This window comes from Pseudonaja textilis, chromosome 4 (genome assembly GCF_049901715.1).
Source record: "Pseudonaja textilis isolate UNSWEBS1 chromosome 4, rPseTex1.2, whole genome shotgun sequence".
In the NCBI taxonomy this organism is placed as follows: domain Eukaryota; kingdom Metazoa; phylum Chordata; class Lepidosauria; order Squamata; family Elapidae; genus Pseudonaja; species Pseudonaja textilis.
Window position 1 is genome coordinate 56572545 of NC_141993.1, and position 25768 is coordinate 56598312.

The window sequence follows — 25768 nt, forward strand, 5'->3', positions numbered from 1 at the left end:
ATCAGCTGTAATATAGAATTAAAAACAAATTTTGATGAATTCAATGGAATGGTATGGTCCCTGAAGAATTCCTAAAAATAAAAAAAAAAAGCCAGCATAGAAAGCATAGAAAAACTGCATGTTTCAATCATATAATCAACTTTAGTACATTAACATTTCTTAAATATACATGTAAACAGAAGGGATAGTACAAATTCCAAATTTTATAACTGCAATATGTACTTGCAGTTTATCTTTCCCACAACACTATAATTGTTTGGACTACAAGTTTTGTTTCAGATGCAGCAATATAAAATACTAAAAATGTTCAGAATTCTTATCATTGACCATCCATAACCATGACAACATATATAGTCTAAACTTATCTCTTCAATTTAAATTTTCTGAGTCAAAATTATATATTTTCTTATTTTATAAAAAAAGACTTGATAGGTTTTAAATACTGCTTTTGCTTATTAATATTGCAATGCATTTGTTAAAATGACTGTACCAACACAAATCCTGTTCAGCTTTGTACTTCCTTGTTTTTGAAGCATTGGATGACATTTTAAAATAGGAAGGGAAGGAAATGTCCACAGGACTGGCTGACTGAATCATTTCATTGTTAATCTAATCAAGGTTGCCACCTACTGGCTTAAAAATGAAAACTTAATGGTGATATGAAGTTTAATATTACTTTTATAATGTGAATGCTGGAGCTATCATGTACTTACTCAGCTTAACTGAACCATCCATTCCCAAAAGCACATTGTCACTTTTAATATCTCTGTGAATCACCTGGTTGGCATGTAGGAATTCCAGTGCCTGCAAACACTGTATGAAGATAATTGAAAGGTTTATTGTCTACACAAATTCAAAATTAATATTTGGCTAATTGAGTTATCTCAATAGCTAAACTAGCCTCACTTAAAGACCATAATTGACATCGGCAACTTCACTGCTAAGTGATATGGTCATTAAGTGAAATATCACGCAATCACATCGGACTTATAGCAGTTCCACTGCAGCCATTAAAGGAATTATCCATATTCATTGAGCTATTACTGCAACTTTCAATTTTACTGCCAGATTCTCCATTTGCTTTGCTTTGTCAGAAGTAAATGATCACAAATGCAATCACATTACCTTGGGAGGGCTGCAATGGTTGCAGCTTCAAAGGGTTATTAAACATTGCAGTCATTATCTGTATCCTCCAGAGCCTTTAAGTATTTGACATTTACTTAAGCAAAAAAATAAAAAAAACACAAAAAACCCCAAATGTTTCCAAAAATTCTTACACAATTTCAGAAATTAAATTTGAAATGAAACCACAATTCTTTTTGCTAGGTATTATCCCAGAACATATAAATAAAAATACAGTAAACTTAAACTCAGAGAATATGCAGAAATGGCAAAATTAATACAATATATACATTACAGTAGTTTAACTAAATTTAAATAGGATTGGCTTCCCTATATACCGGTTTCCCCGACAATAAGACCCAGTCTTATTCTCTCTTTGGCTTAAAAATAAGCACTTGGCCTTATTTTGGGGGTGGGTTTTTCTGTTTTACGTGTAGAAAGCGGTGGGGGCTGACAGGAATGGGAGCACAGCTACTGCTAGCCCCACTCTCTCTGACCCACTATCTGCTTGTCCGCTGCGACGGGCTCAGCTGTCGGCATACCCCAGCCTTCACTATGCCAGGCAGCAGGACCCCAGCACAGCGGCCTAGAGTAGCATTGCCAAGAGGGTGAAGAGCCCACGCCAAGGCCAGCAGCAGCATGGGCAGCAACTTAGCCGTTTTTTAAGACTTGTGGATTTCAACTCCCAGAACTCCCTATAGCCCCTGCCCTTTTTCTGCCGATCGTCCTTTTCTTGTGTTAAGACGCGTGGAGGGAGGCATTAAAAGTTAACATTTTGGAAATGTTACCTTCTGAGGTCTCCCAGTGCAATGCTCTGCCGCAGCTTTGGAGCAAGCCTCTCTACCTTCCCTGCGCAGGATTGCAAGACTAGAGGCTTCGGATAAACCATTTTTGGGGTGTGTGTCTGTGCAGGACTCCTCAAGGAAAGGACGATTGACAAGAAAATGGGGGGGGGATTTCCCTGCTGATCGTCCTTTCCTTGGGAGCCCTGCACAGACATCCATCTCAAAAATGCTCCATTCGAAGCCTTGTCTTGCAATCCTGCGCAGGTAAATTGGAGGTTTGCTCTGAAGCTGTGGCAGAAGGTTGAACAGGGAGGCCTCCACAGGTTACACTGAGTTGTACGTCTTGCTCAAGTAAGAGGGGTACAGGCTGGGGGCTTGGCAGCCAGGGAATATGGGGTTTTGAAGTGCAAAGGAGGAAGGGGCAATCTGTCCCTCCCTCCTCCGTCCTGCTGCAGGGCTGCCACAGAGCTCGCACAGGGCAGCACGACTGCTGGCGAAGGGGACCATGGCAGGCCAGCAACGGGAAAGGTGCTCTGGAGATCTGGGCCAAGTTGCCCCACACCATACAGGAGCAGCACAGTCAGGAAGGCGATGAGACCCCACAAGACCAGCAGCAGCAGGTCCAGCAGCTGGACAGAGGCAGCGGGGGAGCTGATTCCAATGTGCTGCACAGCTTTCTGCCTCACTGAAGCATCAGCCCAATCAAGACCTGAGCTCCAGGTCTGCTGGAGCACAAACCATGGTCACCACCTGCTCCAGAGCTACAAGGTGAGCTGTGGGAGAGGGATCCTCGGCTACGAGGTTGCTTGGCACCATGGGCAGGGCTGGGGCTGGCAAGAGTGTGCCAGAAACACCTCCAGGCGCCCAGAGAGTCAGAATGAGAGGCAGCTCTCCATGTACTTTTGTCTGATATGATCAATCTTTTATTAATGTTAGACATTAATTGAGTAACTTTATATATAAAGTTATATATATTGTCAGGATTCCGACAAATTTAAAAACTTAAATTTAAAACTAGAACATACTAAAGAACACAACTTGTTCTAAAGGAGAAATTACACCTCTTAAAAGCATCCACACTTACTAGAAAGTTGGAATGACCGAATTTGATGATGCTATACAATGCTACTTACAAATGGTCCTTGCATTTATGACAGTTGCAGCATCAAATGCAATCATGCAATCACAATCCAGACACTCACTGACTGATTCATGTCTACAATGTTGCAGTGTCCCACCATCATGTGATCAATATATGTGACCTTTACTGCCAGATTTTAACAAGCATAGACAATGAAATATTTGGTAGGAGGTTGCAAATGGAATGACCGAATTTGATGATGCTATACAATGCTACTTACAAATGGTCCTTGCATTTATGACAGTTGCAGCATCAAATGCAATCATGCAATCACAATCCAGACACTCACTGACTGATTCATGTCTACAATGTTGCAGTGTCCCACCATCATGTGATCAATATATGTGACCTTTACTGCCAGATTTTAACAAGCATAGACAATGAAATATTTGGTAGGAGGTTGCAAATGGGGACCAGATAACATTGTGTTTAGTGGCAAGCAGCATGGGATTCACTTAATAATAGCAGCTAGAACTTACTAGCCACGTCGCTAAGCAATGTGGTCACATGATATTACATCACATTGTTTAGCAACCAAAATTCTGGTTCCAATTACTGTTGTTAAGTGAGAATTATGGGAAAGGTGTGAGGACCACCTGCTCAATAAAGATGGTGAAATGCTAACAGGTGAAAAAAAAAGTAATTAAACTCTTTATTTGTCTCAATCTTCTCCAGTAAAACAATAGACTTCATTAGGCACCGTGGAAAGCAGAAGAAGCAAAAATGAAGTTAGAGACTGCCAGAAACACAGTCATGGAGTATCTATTTTCTGTAAATAGTTTAATACTCTAAGGACAAATGAGTTGCATATTATTAAAATCATTAAGATTCCCAAGAAATTCATAAAAAGAGCAAACTGTAAGCACCCTGAATACAACACAATAATTACCAATAGTATGAATTTGTCCTCAACAATCTTGCCAGATTAATCTTTCCTTGTATTTTAAATGAGGTAATTTTCTAACTAAATTTTGGGAGAGCTCTAGAGATAATAAATCTTCCTTTCAGCAAATCATTTGACAAAGTATCCCATGAGATTCTGGTTAATGTGTGCTAGTTATATAAGTCAATTAAATAAGATATATAGCTAGTTTAAAATTTTCATTGTTGGTGAGCTACTAATCCACACTATTATTTACTCCCATTAACACAGAATTGATAGCCAGTTTCTAGATTCAGAAGTTATTTTTTTATCCAAGATATGTTTCCTCAGCATTTACATTCAGGAAATCAATCAATCAATATAATAATTTATATTTCCCAAATAATTAATTGTAATTAAACATATCTCTTCCCTTAATCACCCACCTCTCTACAGACAGCAGCAATCTGCGCCTCATCCATACAAGTCTCTGTAACTACATCGGTAAGGGATCCACCGGCCAGATACTCCATTACAACAAAAAGTTCATCTCCAACCAGGTAACTGAGGACAGAAAATCAACATTAAATTTCAACCCAGTGAAACAATTGTTTGAAGTTAGATTGAGAAAAGAAGCTAAAGTAAATATACAATATAAATTCATTAGTACTGGAGCTATACATTGTGCAAGTCCTGCATTAGTTACCTATTGGCTTCTGAATACAGTTTCAAATACTAGTTTTAACCTAGACTAGACAGGGCATTTATCTATCCTGGGTTGGGGAAAAAGCAACAAAAAGTCAATTATCGCACAAAGGTGGAGAAAAGGATGCAAGATATAAACCCTGGATCTAATACACAGAATGGCCTGGATTACTGGAGTCAACAGCATCCTTGGGAATGGAGAGGTGGTAAAGAGAATGACAAAAACATGATTACACCCTCAAAATGCAAGTTCCACCCTTTCTGTTTGTGTATCATAACAACATATCCATGTATGAAAAGGGTAGATCTTGCAGTGCAGCACTGACAAAAGGAGCAAGAGCCTGAAAATGTCCACAGCTAGAATCTAACTATCATCTTCAAGTAGCTTGATTTTTTTTTAAATTAAGGCTTCTTTGCCTACACTAAAAACAAGTTATCTATGCAAGAAATGACCTTGACTGTTCTACTGTACAGTTCAAAGTTCATTTTGAGAAACCCAGATTGATCTAATGGTTAAGGCACCAGACTAGAAAGCAGGAGACTGTGAGTTTAAGTTTTATCTTAGGCATTTCACTCCAGCTGTTTGACTTGGAGCCAGTCACTCTCTATCAGCCCAATTCATCTCATTCGGTTGTTTTGTGGGGGAAATAGGAGGATGGTTTGTTGGATACATTTGCCGCCTTGACTTATTTGTAAAAATAATAAAGGCAGAATACAAATTACACAAATTAAATAAATAAATACATTTAAGTCAAAGATCAGTATAGAACAAAACAATCAACAAACTGAAACCAACAGGGAAAGTTAGATATAAAAGCTAAAGGATTGGAGCAGAATATTATTACCACTATTATCAGTATAAAATATGCCTGAAGAGCAGGGGTGTCAAGCTAAAGGCATACAGTCTGGATCCAGCCCATGGGTGCTTAGATCTGGCTGGCAGGGCTGCCGTGGAAACAGCAAACAACCGGCCCGCAGTGCCTCTGCCAGCGAAAACAGAGCTTGGGGGGACCTTGAGAGGGTTGCAGGAGGCCAGCACAGCCAAAACGGAGCTCAGGAGCCCATTTTCTCTGGCTCAGTACTCAAGCCACCACAGGCACCCCCGACATGAATGAGGATGAGCTGGCCACCCCCCCTGCCCCCCCCCCAAGTTTGACACCCCTGGTCTAGAGCTAAGAAACAGAATGAAATTTGTTTAAAACTAAAATTATAAGACAGACATGTCTGTGTAATTTAGTGTTATTCAAGGATTAGCCAGATTGCACTATATTGAAGAATGTGGCAGTCAATCATCTTGGATCTTATCTTGTTGACACCATAAAGAGGTCAGCAATCTAGGGAGCTAGAAGTCCCTTTAATCCAAAGAAGAGTTTTTGTATACAGAAGGTTTCAGATAAGGGGAAATTTTAATATTTATGTAAAACTCTTACTATAGTAAAATATGACAATAAATACAATAGTACTTGTATCACAAAGACACAATCTAGCAGCATATGGACTATTTTTGTATCTACTTTCAAGAATGACTTTTCTACTGTTAGTTTCTGACATCCAGTGTGAGAGAAACAAGTATACATATTATACTATTATCTATCTATTTGTCAGTTAATTAGTCAGTCAGTCAATCAGTCACAATATATCTTGGATCTTTCTCTCACATCATAACAGATTTCTTAATATTTTCTAGTCATAAACGTGGAAGGTACCACATCACCTTTTGAAGATGACCTTGTCTGGTCTCAGATACTTTTACTACATCTTGGAAACTTCAATCCTCATAGTACCTTTTGTCAAGGCAGTTAAGTGCCCAGATCATTCAGCTGTTGCCTGATTATCAGTCACATATCTGTGTTAATCCTCTTGCAAATATAATTAATTAATTTTATTAAGTAACTCTTACACATAACAATTATTAAATAAAATAACAGAAATGAAGGCAAGTAAGAATCACCACAAAATCTGGATTCTTCCCTGTCCACTAATCATTACCACCCACAGCCCAGGAAGATTATAATTTAAAACATTATATTATTTTTTGCAATGGATTATATTCTTTGTAACCAACTTTAGAAAAAATTGTGATCCTAGAAGATAGGACACAAATAATTATACTGTATTAATGGTAGCAATAATAGTCTTTTGTAGAAAGTAAGTAATGATTACTGCATAAAAATCTTCATTATCAAAAATTGTTGTTGTTTACTATGGTGACTTGTTTTAAAATACAAGTATAATTGCAAAATAGTACTAACGACTCAAGTAAAATGTTTCTTATTTGGAATTATGAAGTTATATATTAATTTTTATGTATGTCTATAATTTAAGACATATAACATATTGGTATTTCAAGAATGCAAAAACAGACAAAATAAGACATGGCCAAAGCTTTAAATTTTGATCCTGGCTTAAACTTAACTTTCCATTAGCTACATGTTGTACTTAGTTACCTGTCTAGAAAATTGACTATGTTTGGGTTCTTCAACTCTTTCATTACCAAAATTTCATTGATAATCAACTCCTTTTTGGGTTGTTTCTGTAGATTTATTTGTTTTATAGCAACCTGAAAAGTAAAGAAAGAAATCAGAAGCTGATATTCAAATAGAGGCAATTTGTATACAATCTGTGGTTTCTGCATGTTTAAGCTAAATTAATGGAGAAAATCTAGACTAAGTTAAACACAATAACCATTTGGTTCCATCGTGAGGATAGACTGAATAAACTGAAAATTATACCCCTTATAGGCATATAAATACAACCAAAATAAATAATTAGTAATACAAAGAGGGATAAACTTCTCATTTTGAAGTCAATGATTGTAGCCCTGATTCTAGATAAACAAGTCAAACTACAATGAGATTACAATGTCAGAATAGAAAATAATTTTAATAGAACCCTGAGATTCTAGACCTACAGTAGTTACCAACTTTTTCTCATGAACTATGAACTGATCTAAATTGCTCTCATAATTATTAAGAATCAATAACTTTATGCGATATAATTTACTTCTAATTACTGTTGCTGAAACAGAACTGGAAAACCTCCCTTAGCTATTCTAAAAAAGCCAGAAATTTAGCAGTAAATCCCATTTCATCAAGTTTCATTGTATTTTATAAATTTTCACCGAGTTCCACAGTATATCCAAATGAATATCAGCTTTGAATCTGTTCTTACCTCCTGTCCTGTCGCAACATCTATTGCAATGAAAACGGTACCAGAAGCCCTAAGAAAACCAAATATGCAATTAGTTGTAATATTTCAGGTATTTAACATGCATGTGCATGAACAGGCAAAGCTTTGTATTTCCTGGAAGATATCATTGTATTTAAAGACAAATGAGGTGGGATTAAATCATAAACTAATTTACAATAAGATCAATAGTTACACCAAATAACATAGAAAAAACTAAAGCTTTCATTTTACGGAAAGAAAGAATAAAATCACCTGGACAAAATTTATAGCCTGCATATTTGGACTTAGAATAAACTCTCTATTCTTTTCCACAGGAGGGAGAAAAAGCTCATTCTGAAGTTAGACAGGAAAGAAATGATAAGCTGCTTGGAATTTCCTTTTTCATTACGTAAATTGTGTATAGTACAGCACATTAATAATTGTTTTATGGTTTATATTTTGTTGGATATCTGGTTTGATTTATATGCTGATTTTCACTCGTACCAACACATATGTATGTTAAGATAACATAATTTAATTAATTATGCATAGCGTATTTATGAATACTTACCCCTGTCCTATTTTTTCATATCTGGTATATTTTTTCTTGGGATCTCCTATACTAACAATTGTTCCTAAAAGGAAATTATAACATTATAAGTAAACTAAAAATAGTATCAGATCCAAAGCAGTGACACAAACAATATTGATTTGTGATTAAATTAGAAGTCAATATTTTCTCTTGTAATGGCTTGGATTCAAAATTTCTATGTTTAATGAAAACATTCCTGTTTCACATAAAGCACTATTTTTAAATTGTACCAATATATCTCTTTATCTCCAGAACACAAAGGTAGTTCAAAGGCAGGACAACCTCCTCTATTTATTAGCACTAATTCTGCTTTCTTCAATACAGTGGTTATTGAATTCATCCCTTATAATGTATGCAGACAACCAACAGGTCATCTGCAGTCTCACAATTTTTCAGCAAAGCATTAGAAAGCCATTCCTTATCTCTTTTAATGAACAACTGTATCCCAGGAAATAGATCACAATTTTTCCAATTTCACTCAGAAAAATTATCTTGAAAGGAGGGGTAGTCACTGGGAAATGAAGGGAAATAAAATTCCCCAGTACCGAGTAACTCTGATTATCAACATGCCATTTCTAACGATGAAGTTCTGAAATCAGTGTGTCAGGAAATGGATTATGGAAAAAAGCTCTTTTTCTCTATTATTTCAATATGCAAAAGCAAAGACCTAGGTGCATAAGCACTCCCTACTTTACATTGTTTAGCAAGCATTTTTGAATCCAGTGCAGCCCCCAAACCAAGCATTGACTGGACTTCGTTATTTTACAAATATCTTTTTAAGACGATATGCAACATTCAGAAAACAAGTTTTATCTACAATACAATTGACAATGAAGGGAAATGTATATGCTAAGGAAATAATTATTCTAACAAATGAAGTTTATTGTTGTCACTGTTTGATTTTCGAACAGGTGAGGATTATTTTCTTCAGGACCTTTCAATATTCATCAGATACAACATAATTAATACTATTTGCTAAAGCAACTTTCTTTCCATCCAAATGATCTGCAAATGAGGCCTTGTTAGGACTTCAGATTCTGAATTTTAAAGCTGTTCTTCCATTTATTATTTAACACCAATTAACACAACATTCCCAGTGTGTGGTTGCACAAGAAAATCCACTCTGTATTTGTGCAAAAAGTCAAAATCAAACATATACAAAAGGTTAACTCATTAGTTGGCAGCACCCAAACTCTGTTGTTTGGTCTCAAAAAACTAAGTACCATCTGGGGTACTTAAACTGGGGTATCTAAAGTAACATCCCAGAAGGAAGCAGTGCAAAGAAAATTGCCCAGAAAATTACATGGTTGTATTCATGTAGTTACTAGGAATCAATCAACTCATAAAAATTATGCAATATATATTGTTTTGAGATTATCAGTATCTTATTTGTATGACGATCAAATTCCTACTTACGTAATCTTTCTGTGATTTCTTCATCTGACATCTTGTTTTTCTTTTTCTGTTTATCAGCAAATTTAGCACTGTCACTTGCATCGCCAGATGGTGCTGGGATAGGCTCTATTACTGATCGTGTATAAACCTTAACAAACAAGATCATGGTTGTAATCCCATAGTATTTTAACATCTTTTTTTTTTCCAAGTTCAACTACCATATAGCCATCATTGTATAGCTTTGTAACTATTTGAATTTGCAGATTAACACTAAAGTTTGATCTATAATTATTATAAAAATTGGAGCCTTCATTTTCCCCCCAAGAAAGTGTCATGTAATTAATCCAGATTTTAGTCTCTGAATGTGTTCCATGATTCTATATGAAAGATAAAACTAGGGCAACCATTAAACTAGGAAGTTGACAAGCATCCCAGAAGACCAAATCATTTCTATACTGTTGGCAAGAAAGCTGCATGGATTTCTCCACACAGTGACCATGAGTTCAGCTTGATTCTAATATGACTTTGCCTTTTATGAGAATAAAGAAAGATTGCTCTGCATTATCTGGTGCACTGTAACACTACTACAGGTAGTCCTCGACTTACAATCACAACTGGGACTGAAATTTTGGTCGCTCAGCAAGGAGGTCGTTAAATTAGTCATCACATGACTGGACCTGGTTTTACAATCATTTTTACATCTGTCATTAAGTAAATCTCGTGGTTGTTAAGAAAATTCAGCTTCCCTAATTGACTTTGTCTTTCGAGAACTGGCTGGGTAGATCACAAATCACAATCACATGACTACAAGACACTGCAACCATTGTAAATGTGAGACAATTGTCAAATGCCTGAATTACAACCATGTTACGACGAGGGTAATACAATGGTCATAACTTCAAGAGTGGATCAACAATCACTTTTCTTAAAGCCACTGTAAGTTTGGACTGTCATTAAAGAAATTGTTGTAAGTTGAGGAGTTCCTGTCTTTTGCATATTTTGATCTATAAACTATCATCCTCTGTAAATATGGTGGCAATTATTCAAGTTATGTTTTGCCCTTAACAGCCAAATACACTAACAAAGTAAAATCAAATCACTTTTCTGATAACTAATTCAGATGGGGAGTGCTGACCAATACAGAAGAAAATTAAGTTGCTAAGAGACAAAGAGAGATAAGAACTTTTTGGAAGTTTAAAAAATACTGGTTTTAAAACAGAAACAGACCTATTAAGATGGCAACTACATGCAAGAAGTAGGCCTCATTAATCAATACTAATTATGAACCCTTCTCTGAAAGTACTAAACAGTTTTATTTTACTGTAAATCACAGTGAACAATAACATTACAAAAGGAGTCTGGCTAAAAGCAACAGATTTAAGTAACCAAGATCATTTGGTTAGAGAGAGATTTGAACAATACTTCCTCAAATTGTAGAAAAAACTGCAAAAAAACTCTGCTATGCATTAAGTAATGAAAATGAAATAAAACTTCTCACCGATTTTGTATGATCTGGTCTTGGAGCAATAACTGGAGGAATAACTTCCTCTTCCTCTTCCGTTGCTGTTGAAGGCTCTGACCTTTTTGCATTAGGCTATAAATTAGAGATTAAAAAAAAACAAATGTGAAAAATAAGTGAACAGAACTATAAACAATTTATTTATTTATGAGGCCTATTTAAATATTTGTTCATTATAAAAAGTATATGTAGTTGAAAATACTGCATGTAGTCCTCAACTTATATCCACAATTTTGGTTGCTAAGCAAAGTGGCTGTTAATGAATCGTGTCCAAATTTATGGCTTTTTTGCCACCATTGTTAAGCAAATCACAGCAGTTGTTAAACCAATCATGAGCTCATTAAGTGAATCTCAGTTCCCCCATTAACTTTCTCAGAAGCTGGCTGGGAAGGTCATAAATGGTGATCACTTGGTCTCAGAACTGTGCAACTGTCATAAATATGTACAGTTTGCCAAGTGCCTGAATTCTGATCCCATGACCCATGATTATGTCATGGTCATAAGTGTAAGGATTGGTCATAAGTCAGATTTTTCTGTGCTGCTATAACTCTGAACAGTTTATAAATGAATAGTTGTAAGTCAAGGACTACCTTTATATTAGAGTGCAATATACCATTTATTATTCCCATATGAAATGTGGGCACAATATTATTGTTGCACTTCATGCCTGGGTAGAGAGAACACAGAATTCAAGATACATTTATCTAAGTTATGCAATCTATATGCCAAAAACCAATATGCATAATTTATCCAATAAGGACTTGTGAACAAAGGGGCATATGTAAGATGCCACAGAATTTGAACTCCGAAACATCAGTGGCAACTGAAATCTGAAAGAGGAAATTAGGGTACGTGGATTTAAATCATCATGCTGGGCTTTTATTTTTGCAGAAGCTAAAAGCTGATATTGCCACCTATCAAGAAACCATCTAACCTTCCCTTTCCCCAAGTTATCTCTCTCCCTTTCCACTGAGCTTTTGTATGAGGCAACAAGGCAAAACACTGTTCGTACCCTCTACAAAAGATTAATTTATAAAAGAGATCCCACTTTTCTTTTGCTTTTGTTGAATTAATTTGTGAAATTTTAACATATAAAAATAGTTTCTCATCAAATGATCTTGAAAACACTACTGATGAATTGAACCTCTAAAATGAATGAAATTATCTCTGATAACTAAGTAGGATGAAACACAAAATATCTGAAGCCCATTAAAATTACTGTAGAGCAGGCTTTCAATTACATAAAAGGAAACATAATGGAAATGTACTTACTGCTATTGCTCCCGAAAGAAAGCCATCCTTATCTAGAAAAAAATTAATGTGAACAAAAAAATTGAAGTATTAATGCAGAAATGATAACACTCATAAAATGTAGTGAGATGATACACACCTTGTTCCAAAGAGAGTTCTGAACTAATTGAAATAAGGAGCCAAGTCTAGCTTTTAGTTCTATTCCAGTACAATGTGCTTGCAGTAAAAAAAAAGCCCTACTTGATCCAACTATTTTTAAAGAAGCAAAACATCTGAAATATGAGGAATGAAACTCATATTCTCTCTCCTACACTTTTAGAACAATGTATCTAGCAAACTGTTGCCTGAAGAAATCAAACACAAATTCATATTGTTTCCATTTCATGATACTATCGCCTTTAGTCTCCAGGGAAATTAAAAGTATTTCATATTTTATGCACAATTAAAAAGTAAATCTTAGCTGTACTTCAAGTTTATATTTAATGAAGTGCATTTTGGGCTGCCCTTCCTTTGTTAATTGAAAGGACAAAGTTGATCTGCAAACCATGTGCTGTTTCTAAATGTTAGAACTGAGTATGTTTAGCCTACAGAATAAAGGGCTGAACAGAGGTATGTTATCAGTCTTCAAATAACTGAGGAGCTATTACACAAAAAAGGAAGTAAGCTATTCTCCGTTGCCCTAGAATCAGAATCAGACCAGAATTAATCGATTAAAACTCCAAGAAAGAAGATTCAAGTTAGATCTTTACAGACATTTCTTGACCATACAAGTTGCAGCATCAAGTAATGCGTTCTCCTTCACTAGAGATATTCAAAGCCTGGATAGTCAGTGAACTATCTAGTGGAATGTACACTGATCAGGACTCTGGTCTAAATGATGTCTAAGGTCCATTACAATGCTAAGAGTCTATGACAAATCATAGAGTTAAAATCACCCTTAAATCATGCATGGAGCTAGTAACTTTAGTCTTTAGATGGGCAGAGATCCCTACTTTAAATAAAAACAAACTCACATCAGCAATTGGTCTCTTCTTTCTCAAATGCCCTTCCAATTCTTTAAATGGGTAATAATTCATATGCCAATTGCTAAAATCATCTCTCCAAACCAGCTGCACAGTTCTGGCAAAAGATACAGCTAAATTAAAAAATTGCAGACATATGCTACGTTCATTTTCTGAAACACTCACTCCCTAATTATTTCCAAAATGTTAGAAAGCTCTGTTACACATAGATTTGCTCATTTATACCTCAGTTCTTTAATAATGAGTTTAAAGTGCCCTGTGAGTTAGCCCAAAGACATACCTGTAGCAGAAAAACTCAAATATTTCTGTTTTGCTGTGTCTTTAGAATCATAGAATTTCAAAACATCTAATACAGCCTGGGGATTTTTTTTCTGTTCTAATTTTGTGATGTTAGACGTCTGTAGCAGCCTAGCCCACTGCTCTGGCATTCCCTGGGGGAGGGAAATACAAATTCATGTATTTTAACACTGAAATACAGAAATTATTCTATCATATCATATATCATCTCAAATGATAAATCTCCTTGGAATAGTTTACTTGCATAAAGGTACCAAATACATGACTAATCTTTAGGGAAGAGGAAGAAGTATTTACTGAAATGTTTTAGTTTTGAGATATACAGTATTTTAGTTCTGAGATATACTCTTGTAAAAAAAAAGGGTAAGAAGTTTTAAGCATTAATTTCATACTTCCCAGGGCACATTGCATAGAGACAAATTTAATATACTTACAGTGAATTCCCCAGTAACTGCATCAAAGCCAACATGAATAGTATGTTCAAAATCTGATGGGGGAGAAATCTCAGGTCTCTCTTTTTCCTTTTTCCTACTCCCTATCAGGAAAAGAAAGCATATTTAGTTTCAGAATGGAGTCACCCTTTCTGAAGTTCAACTGTTTTGAAGTTTTAATAAACCTGCCGGTAACATTTAAAACATTATATACAGAAAATTGTCATAAATGAACTCACTTTTAATTCTAATATCTATGAATCAAAACATTTTGCTTCAAAAATATAAATGAATTATGCTTGTAGGACCTTAATTTTTTCTATATTTTATTAAGAAATGCAAAAAACAAAGCTTGCATTAAAAAAGCAACCAATGTCACCTGAAATCCTGACAGAAGCTATTAGTTTGTTGAGTGAAATTTGAAATTTGAGTGGGGGGGGGGGGAGACAGACAGGTGGCAATGGAGAGATTTGGTCATGTAAAGACATAGATAGATAGTTCCAGGTTTAGCAAACCTGGAAAGCAACAGCTCTCTCTTTGTAAAACTTTTGCAAGCATTTACTGAAAGCTGTTTACAAACTGAGTGATGAAAGAAGTTGTTATTAAAGCAATAATGCTCACTGGCTACAAAAGACGTGGTTATGCCCAATAATTAAAGATATTGAAATGTCTGTTAAATCTCAAAAATGGTCAAAATTGAGAAGGGGTGTTTCCGTGGGTGTAACTCTTGATGACCAGGGCAGTGACATGGAGGAAAATGGAACAGAAAACAATATGCCATGTGAGTAATCTTCTGGCCCTTACTGCTCTTAGACAGATATTACCGATATCATACATAAGACCTCCAATATTCCAAATAGTCATTCCTGAGACAGTTAAACTCAGACTAGGGAAAAATCCACAGACAAGAATATACTCATAGAACAATCATGTACATTAAAGAATTCAATCTGTATTAATAAAATGCCTTACCAAGGCAACTTCAACCCCTCTCAGTCACATGACTTGGGAATCCTTATTGGCTAATGAAGCAATTTATATGAGGGCTTCAAGGATTCCTGTTTGCAAAAGATTAGAAAACCTTGGGAGAACATGAGGCTTTTAACAAATTTGCCATGAAGCTCATCTGATTTAACACTGCTGAAAGAAATTCTATCTATTTCAAATGATATACTGATGTTTACCAATTAGCCAATTTATTATCTTCATTCTCTACACATTTCTATTGTTTTGTTGACGAAGATTTCATTATATTTATTTTTGTAGATTGTTATTAACATCTAGACTTTCTATATTAAATCGGCAGTCATATACATTTCCTACCTACATGAATACATAAAACATTTTAGGCTCCATCAACAGTGTTTCCAAATCATGGAATTATAGTTCCACTTTATTTTGCACTGATCATATTCTACAAGTATTGCGTCTAGTTAGGCTTAACCCTTGAAGGATTAAGAGATGGGCAAGAATAATGATTAAGGACTAGAAACTAGCCTAGAAAGAACAACTGAAGAAGCTGAACTATTCTAGAGGTTGGGGCCAGTGACAAAAAAGCCATGCTTCCACAGTCCTGTACCAGGAGACAACTGAAGACATATTTATGTACTTCTAAACTACAAATTCCTTGATCATTGCCACTCTAAGAAAATCTAAAAAACAAAAGCAGGACCTATGTAGCCACTGATATTGTTAGGCTGCTAAAATAGATGCACAGAATTGCTCATTTCTGTACAACAGAAAAAAGTATTATTTTTCTAATATAATCCAATATTCCCTTCAGATTTTCACTTGGAAAAAAATAAATATCAACTATTTCACTAATATCATATTATAGGTAATCTTCAACTTATTATCAGTTCAAACTTATGACAGACACCCTCTCCTCAAAAGTTACTTACACTTGGTTTTAAAGTTATGTCCCCTTGCAGTTATTCACCCTTATGATAGATTACAGAGAAACTGCAACAGCCCCCCAACCTATTTCTCCGACCAATTCCGCCCTGTCAGATTCACATAGGCCTTGTGCCTGCTTCCCCTCCAGCTATTCAGGCCAGCTGCAGTGCACCCAAATCTATTGCAACTTGCAGGCTTAGAGTTGTTTCCCACCCAGCCATTCACAGGAGCCTCAGGCCTACACTAGGCATCCAGGACCTCCCTACACAAGGAACCTCATGTCCACTTAATAACTACATCAGGAGACCAGAAGTGAGAGTCACTGAGCGAGGTGATCATGTGGGTGCCTTGCTTAATGACCATCACAACTTGCAACTGTAATGGGCAAATGTCACTAGTGTCATAACTCAAGGACTACCTTTTAATGGCAACTTCCCCTTATTTACTTTTTATTATTTGGAAAGGGAAATTCTTTCCTTCATTTTGAGGAGGCGTTAGTTAGCATTATTTATTTAGCGTATGGGATTGTTACGTTAGCCAGGAGACTACAACGTGCTGCTGCTGATTGCTAGTCCCTTTTGTTCACACTCGCACACTATCCAGAATGCAGCACTAGCTCCACACTCATAAGACTTGACAGCGTTCTGCAGGGTCATCCAGGGCTTTTCTCACCACCAGTATCACCTCACATATGGGCAGGTCAGGCATCAGTTTTATTCATACTGCCACACAAAGCATCGTTTTTTCCTACTGAAGTTTATTTACTCGCATGCTTTTGAACTGCCAGGTTGGCAGAAGGCAAGACAAATAAGGGAAGTTCGCTCTGTCCTGCAGTGCTAGGACTCAAACTGCTGGAGTACAGACTGTCTCCATCGTCATTAAGCCACTGAGCTACCACGCCTCACATTAGCTGGCAAATGAATTCTCACTCTCAGTTTATCTGCCATGCTGATTTAAATCTATTTTAAAAGTCATAAAACTGTTTTCCTGTTAAATACTTAAAACTGTGTATTATGAACACATACATTCACTTCCATGAATATTTGTATCACAAGTAATTTTCAAAAGATCCAGAATGCACTGCAGTAATTTGTTGTATTTGTATCAAGTGCAAAAAGGTTCAATGAAATTCAAATGGAATATTATACAATCAAACAATTGCAACATTTTACCTTTTTCAGTGCCAGAGAAAATGGAGATGATTTTGTTCCTAGGCTTTCTCTCTTCTGGTACTGAAGGCAGAGGTTTCAAGCTATGATTAGCAGATAAAGGATCTTTTCCTCCTGAACTGAAGATGGTACTGCTCATCCGAACAGGTGGAGCTGGTGGCTTGTCTTCGAGTTCTCCGTTGTCAGACATAATTAATGGCTAGATGATACTCTGAAATTAAACAGCAAAAACTTTGTCACCAGATTCCTCAGTGCATTAGAAAGTTTATTTTTATCCCATTTTAATTAAAAAAATACTGAACAGACTAGATATTTATTACTATTGAATCATACATCCCAACGACATGATAGATAATTCAGCTTGACAATATACATTTTAACTGTCCACTATTATAAATTGAAAATTGATAATTCCACAAAACAGCAATTACAGTAACAGAAATATTCCATGTAAAAACAAAAGAAACGGTCTTACATTTTCCAGCTAAACAAGCAGAACTAAAGAAAGAGATAGCTAGATGTTTTTAAAATCAGAAATGCAATGACTAATGACTGAAGCATCATAAAAGCTCTCAAAATAAATAAATAAATACTACAGAATATTTACATCGGGAGCAAGTGATTAATTCCAGGAAAGACCTATATTTATATCAACTAAAAGCCTACCTTGCTGAAATCTAATTAAGTAAACTAACATTCCTTGCCTCCCCTATACCCTTGCTTATAACATATCTGGAAAGGAGGCCTTTTAATTTAAAAAAAAGGCCCCTTATCCCTCATCAATATGATCAAAGTCAGTTAATACAGATTTTAAAGTACGTACAGTAAAAAACATTTAAGTTTCAACCTGAAAAGCTGCTCCTTTGTTATTAAGGCTGGTGAGACATTTAAAAAAAATACAAAGTGGTAACAATTCTTTAAGAAGAAAAGGACAACCTTTTACAGTTCAAGTGACTGTTCATCAATTTCAACTTGATACAACATTCGCCTTGTGTTCCCAATATCAGAAAGCTAAGATTGTCATTTCATTAAATTTACACAAAATATAAATTATTATAATAGGTATAGATTGTCCTTGCTTAATGCCCATTTCTTCAGCAACTGTTCAAACTTGTAACATTGAAAACAAGGAATTTATGACCAATCCTCAAAGTTTCAGCAGCTGCAACCCTCCTGCAGTCATATGAATGAAATTCAGGTCCTCTTGGCCCACCCACCTTTAAAATAGCTTCTTGGCTGCTCACTTACATACTGACATCAGGTACCGGAATCAGCCAGCCCTACCCACTGCTACCTGGTGCACAACAGTATCAGCTGGGCCTCTTCACACTTTCTTTCTGTTGGTGCCGAGATTTCTCTTGCATCCCAGATTCTGGGATGAATCCCAGATTCTCTTGCCTCCATTCATACCCTGGCCAAGGTCTCTTTTAAAAAGAAAGACCCAGCTAGGAGGATCCTTCTTCTGTCTGGTGCAGCTAGGGCCTTTTTTCACCTTCTTACTTGGAAAAAGGCAAGACGTGCAAAAGAAGGCCCCATCTGTATGGACATGTAAGTAGGACCCGCTAGAAGGGTGCAGATAGAATCTTCTTTCATGTGCCTGCCTTCCACAAGGATGAAATTTTGACAGGAGGCAGGTATGGACTCAGGAAGAAGGCCTTGCACAATCAGGAGCTGCCTCATGAAGGCCAGGCATGCCACAAATCAATGTCTTAAGTCCACACTAAGCAATATCTCAGAGTTTTTCTGGGGAAGGTGGCATTTTTCAGATTTAAGACTATACTCAGCCTTATTATGCCAATGCCATAACTACATAATTCCCCTCTTATTATTAAATTATGCTGTAATCTATGATAATCTTAAACTAAGCACAGTGCTTCTCTGAGTCAGCTGTAACTGTGTCTCCTTGTACCAGTTACAACTCTGTTGTAAGGACAACAAAGCTTTCAGCCTCCAGTGCATTTCCATTAGGAAATTCCAACGAAAGTTAGCACTCCAGAGGAGGAGAATCCAGGAGTCCAGGTAATGTTTTTTGTTTCCAGACTCCAGTCAAAATTTTAAATTTTACAGAAAGACTAGTAACCATTTATTACTGTAGCTTCAAATTTACATGATACCGTACTAAACACAGAATTAGGGAATAAGTACACAAATCAATTTGGGATAGGGGAGCTTGCTTGGTTTGAGGAGAATAATTCAAGATGAGAACACCCCACCCCCACTTGTTCTACCCCATTTGTTTGAATCATGACTTGTAGAAATTCTCTTGCTCCCCCCACAGCTTTTTTCCTTCTGTTGGTTTCTCTGGCCAAGTCTCCCCACATACTAACACAAAGTTAGAAAACCAGTGGGATTTATCTGCAGTGGGATTTTTATAAGGTATATTTTATAGATTTTTTTTAAAAAATAAAACATTTTAAATAAAAAATCAACATACTATCAAAATGAGATCATTTTTATTCTTCATGAAGAAAAGCTGACCCATCTGAATTGGTCCTTTCAAAGCCCAATAAGCAATATGGTTTCCGACTATAAATAACACATTCAGCTAACATTGGGCGTATCAATTTTAGTGTAAAAATAGTTTATCTTCAAACAGCTCAACACAAAACATACAATTTATACAAATTTATGAAAATGTTAAAGGCAAAGATGTTCTAATCAAATCTAGCTTGAAGTAAGGAAACATGTTGCATATTAAATGTGAGTCAAATATGGTGACATAATATGTGGTTACTGTAATCCAATCTAAATATAATCAAAATTTATATAAAACATATCTAAAATGAAATTTAATATATTTTCTATTACCGTATCTTATAAGTTCACCTTCAGGAAAGCCATGGCTCTTCCTTCAAGCATTAGGACTAGCAAAACAGTGCAGCCTGGTATATGTGTTTGGTATTGTAAGTTCTTTATGGAAACCTTAGTTGTAGCATTTTGTTATTGTTAACTGTGTCCTGTATTTTCTTATACTGATTTTTAATTAAAGTACATTTTAAAAAGTACTGTATGACAGTTATCCAGAGTTACTTAAGATAAACAACAAAATTAATTTTCTAAATAAATAAATGGACACCTTGGAGTGGTTGGGATATGAATAAACTTAATTAGCCAATATACTATAAAGGTTTTTCTTCTGATTTAGAAGAGGAAACTGTAAAAATGCACAAACTAACTTGTCCTATCCTTATATCAGATAGTAATGAAAAGAAAAGAAAAGCCACAATTTCCTAAATCATTTCTTTACCATAGCTAACATAGGAATAATCATGTAAGTCTCCTAGGATCACCTTATTGGTGAGATGGGTGGCATATAAATTAAATAAATATACCAGCTCTTTACATTTCTGTATTTCAAAATATTTCTGACCTAAAAAATTAGTGAAGGAAATGCTATCTACACAGCCGTCAGGTTCTGGTGAAAAAGCAGGACAGAAATGTAAGGAATAAATACTTATTTCAAAATATCATAAGATGTACTCTTACATCTTCCTTACATCTCTGTACTTTAGAGCCAAAGTGCTTCAGGGAGATATAGACACATATAAAAATCCTGTGAATACCTCCTTAAAGCAAATATATTTTTTCTAGTTTCTCATGGAAGGCTAGAGTTCCAAGGAAAAGGAGTACACTAGATCAGACAAGGTGCTTTAGAATCAATCTTTGTTGGTATTTCCTGAATTCAAGTGAGTATTTCCTGAGATCATACAACTACCATGTAATCTAGGAAAAGGCAGAGCTTACTAATGCAGACATCAAACTATATGGCATGTTCACCCACCCTCACATCAAGAAACCTGGAGAAATGCATTCTAGTTCCACCTTAGGCATGAAAGCCAGTTTGATGACCATGGGCCACAAGCAAACCCTTTTTCATCTTTGGATCTAATGTACTGGACATACCTAATCCACAACCACTCATTTTAAGAAAAGTTTAAAATAAGTTCATTTCTTATTTTAAGTGTATTTAAGTTTATAGGTTTCAATGTAGTAAACCGAAAAAACTGTTTCAGAGTCCTTCTATAACACCGTAAATTCTTTACTAATATTCACAAGAAGAAAATAAATGATCCAATGATTAATTAACTTAGTTTTCCTACTGAATATTGTTCAGCAATATTGCGTGGATTGGGTCTTTTATTTTGATAAAATTACAGTTAAATCTAAAACCAAGCATTTTCTTGCTCATGTTTGAAAAGACAATATTTTTAGAAGACCAAAGATAAATATGAGCTAGTTAAAATGGCTCCAGACAGTAGATAATTAGTACTTAACCTAGGTACACTATCATAAAGCTGATGGCTTGTTATACAAGTGTTTTAAACAAAGGGAAACATTGCCTCCACATAGCAAAAAAACAACCCAGCAGAGCAATGGAAAAGGATAGTAATTCCACACCCTCACACATACATTGTTACTGCCAAAAAATCAAGAACATTCTCCAGGAAGAATGCCAAGGTAAAGCTTTCAAACATGAGTGAGGCAAGGAACTTCAGATATATAAAGGAAGCTGTTTTTTCTCAGTGGCTCGGAAAAAAACCAACTGTTCACTTAGCAAAGTACCACCACAACAGAATTTCACTTTGCAAAGGTTTCTAATATTATTCACAAAATCTACATTACCTTAAGTATTTGGATCAAAGAAAATGATGTAAATAATCCAGCTGAAATTAAATCCTAATGTTTTTCCCCATGGATCAAACTTTGCTCATTATGCTCCATTTGTAATTAAAGATTACAGAATTATGCCAGGTTCTACAGTAATTGTTAAAGCAGTATATCAACCTTTTCTTCCTGGCATTTGAAACTTCAGTAAATGCTCCTCTGCTGACTCAGAGCTATGGAAGAGTACTATAAGCAAATCACTAAATCTGCTCTGGATCTTTCCCTTCTAGAAACAGGTCAGAAATGAGAGGCAAAAAATTATTTTAGGTGAAGCAATTACCTCCAATACCTCTATTTAGAGTTCCAAGGCTATTTGGGAAATTTAAATACTGCAAAAAATTATGGCTTGGCTTCTAACAGAACTGGTTGTTAGTAATTACAACGTGGACTTTCTATCATCATCCAGATGCAATTTAGAACTTTAAAAAGTAGTTACTGCAAGGATGAAAACTCATGGCTCTCCACACATTGCTGAACTACAAATCACTGATGGAGGTTTCTGGGGTACAATTTAACTGATCTGACTGGTTTTGTCCTCTGTTCCAAACAGATTCTTCAATTTCTAATAACTCCCAATATTCATTGCAGTTATGTACTATAAAAACACCTCAAACGCTGAATTAGCAAATACTGAACCACTGCTCCTAGGGAAATATACGGTTAGGTTCCCAGAAGGCTCTAGATTCAACAGTTTTATCAATTAATCAATATAAAGGAGAATATTTGTAGTTCAGGGTTGACATGAGGAGTCCTTGGTGCTTTCTGAGCTTGCTGTTGTTTTCTTGCAGATGTTTTATTACCGAAACTAGATAAGATCATCTGTGCTAGCTTGGGTAGTAAAACATCTTCAAGAAAACAAGCAAGCTCAGAGAGCACCAAGGACTCTTTATAATACAGTAGTGGCCAAAACTATGGAAATCTTTTGGGAAAAGTGTATTTTTGAGGTTTGGTGGATAATAACACCACTTTTTTTGGAGTAGTACCATAAAATTATATATCAATGGAAAGATAATTTAATCAAGAATGTAATGCAATAACTTTTATGAAGGATTTGCTATTAGAATAGCAGTTATAAAGAAGAAAAGTGAAATATGTAGAATAAATGAGATATACAAAAATTATCACCATGTCAGTTAATACTTACAATAGTTGGGTAACCTTTAGCACAAATTATGGCCTTACAACATCTTCCCATGGAGTGAATCAAGTCTTTTAATTCTGCAGCTGTTATAATGTGAAACCAAGATTGAATGATTGTTTCTATTAACTGGGTTTTATTGATCTGGTCGCTTCTGACTAACAAGTTTCTTTAGTCTGCTCCATAGATTTTCAATTGGGTTAAGGTTTGGGCTATTCTCAGGCCATTCCAGTAGTGGAATATGATTATTTTGAAACCACTTTTTGCACACGGCAGCAACATGACATGGAGCTTAATCCTGTTGAAATATAAATGCTTCATTGTCTTGGAAAAGATCATGTGCAGAAGGCTTCAGTTTGGGCTCAAGTATTTCATTAATGTATTTTTGGCCATATTCCCATTTATCACACAAATTCTGCCCACAGTTTTTGATGTCATACAACCCCAGATCATAACATTGACTGGGTGTTTCACGGTACATGTAATGCAATCAAGATGCAAATCTTCTCCGATTCGTCTCCTTATGTATTTTATGCCATCACTACCAAACAGGGAGATTTGATCTCATCACTCCAAATAACACTGTCCTATTGTTCCTCTGTTAAGGTAACATGGGTTTTAGCCCAGTTTAGTCTTTTCAACCTTTGTTTGAGAGACGAGAGTGGCTTTTTTAATGGAATTCTAGATTTTAGGCCAAATTCCTGCATCTGCGCTGAACAGCCTTTGCACACAACTTTATATTGCACTGCGCCATTTCATCTTGTATACACCAGATTATTTTCTTCTGTCACGTAGGCATAGTTTTTTAATTATTCTATCATCACTTGCTGTTTGCACCTTTTTCTGCCTTTACCAGTGTAGTTTTGTAATAACTTAATCTCCTTATACCTCTTCAAAAACTTAGAAATGCCACCTTTGGTTAAGTTTCCACCAATTTTTCTTCTAATTTCTTTATAACTGTAGCCTTGTTCACTTAATAATACTATTTTACATTGTTTTCTGGGCGCCCAATCAACTCTTTGCAACATTACTTTAATTTTATTACGTTTTACAAGCTCACTAAATGAAATAACCCAACCAACTTGATAGCAATCATATAACACACTGACAAATGTCCTCCTCTCAGCTTTAGTACAGGACATCAATAACTGAATCCTGTGATCTGATTGGCTCATTGCCAAAACAAGATGACACCTGATTGGCTCTCAATTCTAAAAGCAACACTCATGCTCATTGGCTACGATCAGATGAAGGAAAGCTACCTGATATCAACCTAACAAGTTGTGCTTCCTTTTTCTGATTATTTGGCTGTAACTTTTCATAGAATACAGATAATTGAACAAACTTTGTTGCATTACATTCGTGATTAAATCTTTCCGTTGAAATTTTATGGTACTGCTCCAAAAAAAGTGGTGTTATTAGCCATATCAAACCTTAAAAATACACTTTTTCCAAAAGGTTTCCACAATTTTGGCCACTAATCTATATAACTTTTGTTTAAAGACAACTTATTTAATATATATTTCAGCATAAAAATGCAAAAATATGATGCCAAATGGACCACCAAAAAATCATTTGTTTAAAGTATGAGAGCTGAAACAAGGAGGAAGAAGAAAACAAGAAGGCATCTTGTTCAACCATGGCTGGGAACACACATGTTGGGTGACTCAAATTTTTCACCACTCTCCACAAATCTGAAAATTGGGGGGAGGGAGGGTGTTAGAAATAATTTTTAGCAAGGGGGCAAATGTGCAAATATGGAATCTATCATTAATTAGTTAATTAATAACCAGCATTAACCTTATATTTTAATCAGTTCAACATTATAGCATGCTAGTAGTTAAAAGCAAATAAATTATCCACACAAGGCTTAATATTATTAGCTATTTTTAGGAGGAAGTACAGCTGTGAAATATTTTTTTTCTCATGGCTGTGGTTTTCTTTACTTTGAAATACTTATGACACTTGATTAAAACAATTTGAATTATGTTCCATTTAATTGAAAATAAAGGTATATAATATGAATGCATGACAATATAGAGAAACCCAATTTGCAACAATTGCACATAATGTAGCTTTATACTTATTCCAAAGTAGCTATTTAAATAGCAAATTTGCTTAACTCTTAATTTCCCCTTTATCTTCCACAGTTATTTGGTTACTGGGCTTCTTCCATGGATTTTTAAAAAATTTAACCATATAAGCTGTCAAATTGATTTGGATTTACATGCTATAACTATATTAATCTCTGAAAGATGGCAACTGGTATGTTAAGTACTGTCAGTTAGGCCCCAACAGCACATCAGAACTGTTCTGACTTCCTGATATAACTGCAGAGATTACAAATTAAAGACAAGCCATCAATAGATGAACAATTAACAATATTTTTCCCACAACAACCATCCTGTGAAGTGGGTTGGGCTGAGAAAGTATGCCTGGTCCAAGTCAGCCAGACAGCTTTGATGCCTAAGGTGGAACTAGAACCAATGTTCTCATGATTTCTAGATCAGCACCTTAACCCTCAAAAATCTTCAATATCATGATTAGTTTCATTCTTTTTTTTGCAACAAATATTTGGGGCAATTTAAAGGTAATGTTTTCCTCCACAAA

General features: G+C 35.5%; 1 protein-coding gene across 2 annotated transcripts in view; it reads right to left on the minus strand.

Annotated features, from left to right (window-relative positions):
- The window catches only part of PAK2 (p21 (RAC1) activated kinase 2), a 35710-nt gene that overhangs the window by 6514 nt on the left and 3428 nt on the right, over window positions 1-25768 (minus strand). For both annotated transcript variants that reach the window (XM_026701413.2, XM_026701412.2), the window contains exons 2-12: window positions 17359-17566; window positions 14294-14394; window positions 13843-13993; window positions 12562-12593; window positions 11269-11364; window positions 9792-9918; window positions 8355-8418; window positions 7787-7835; window positions 7063-7175; window positions 4357-4474; window positions 714-813 (exon numbers count right to left, since the gene is read on the minus strand). In XM_026701413.2, coding sequence (XP_026557198.1) covers window positions 714-813; window positions 4357-4474; window positions 7063-7175; window positions 7787-7835; window positions 8355-8418; window positions 9792-9918; window positions 11269-11364; window positions 12562-12593; window positions 13843-13993; window positions 14294-14394; window positions 17359-17545 — 1138 coding nt within the window. In that variant the 5' untranslated portion in view covers window positions 17546-17566. The remainder of the gene's footprint in view (window positions 1-713; window positions 814-4356; window positions 4475-7062; window positions 7176-7786; window positions 7836-8354; window positions 8419-9791; window positions 9919-11268; window positions 11365-12561; window positions 12594-13842; window positions 13994-14293; window positions 14395-17358; window positions 17567-25768) is intronic.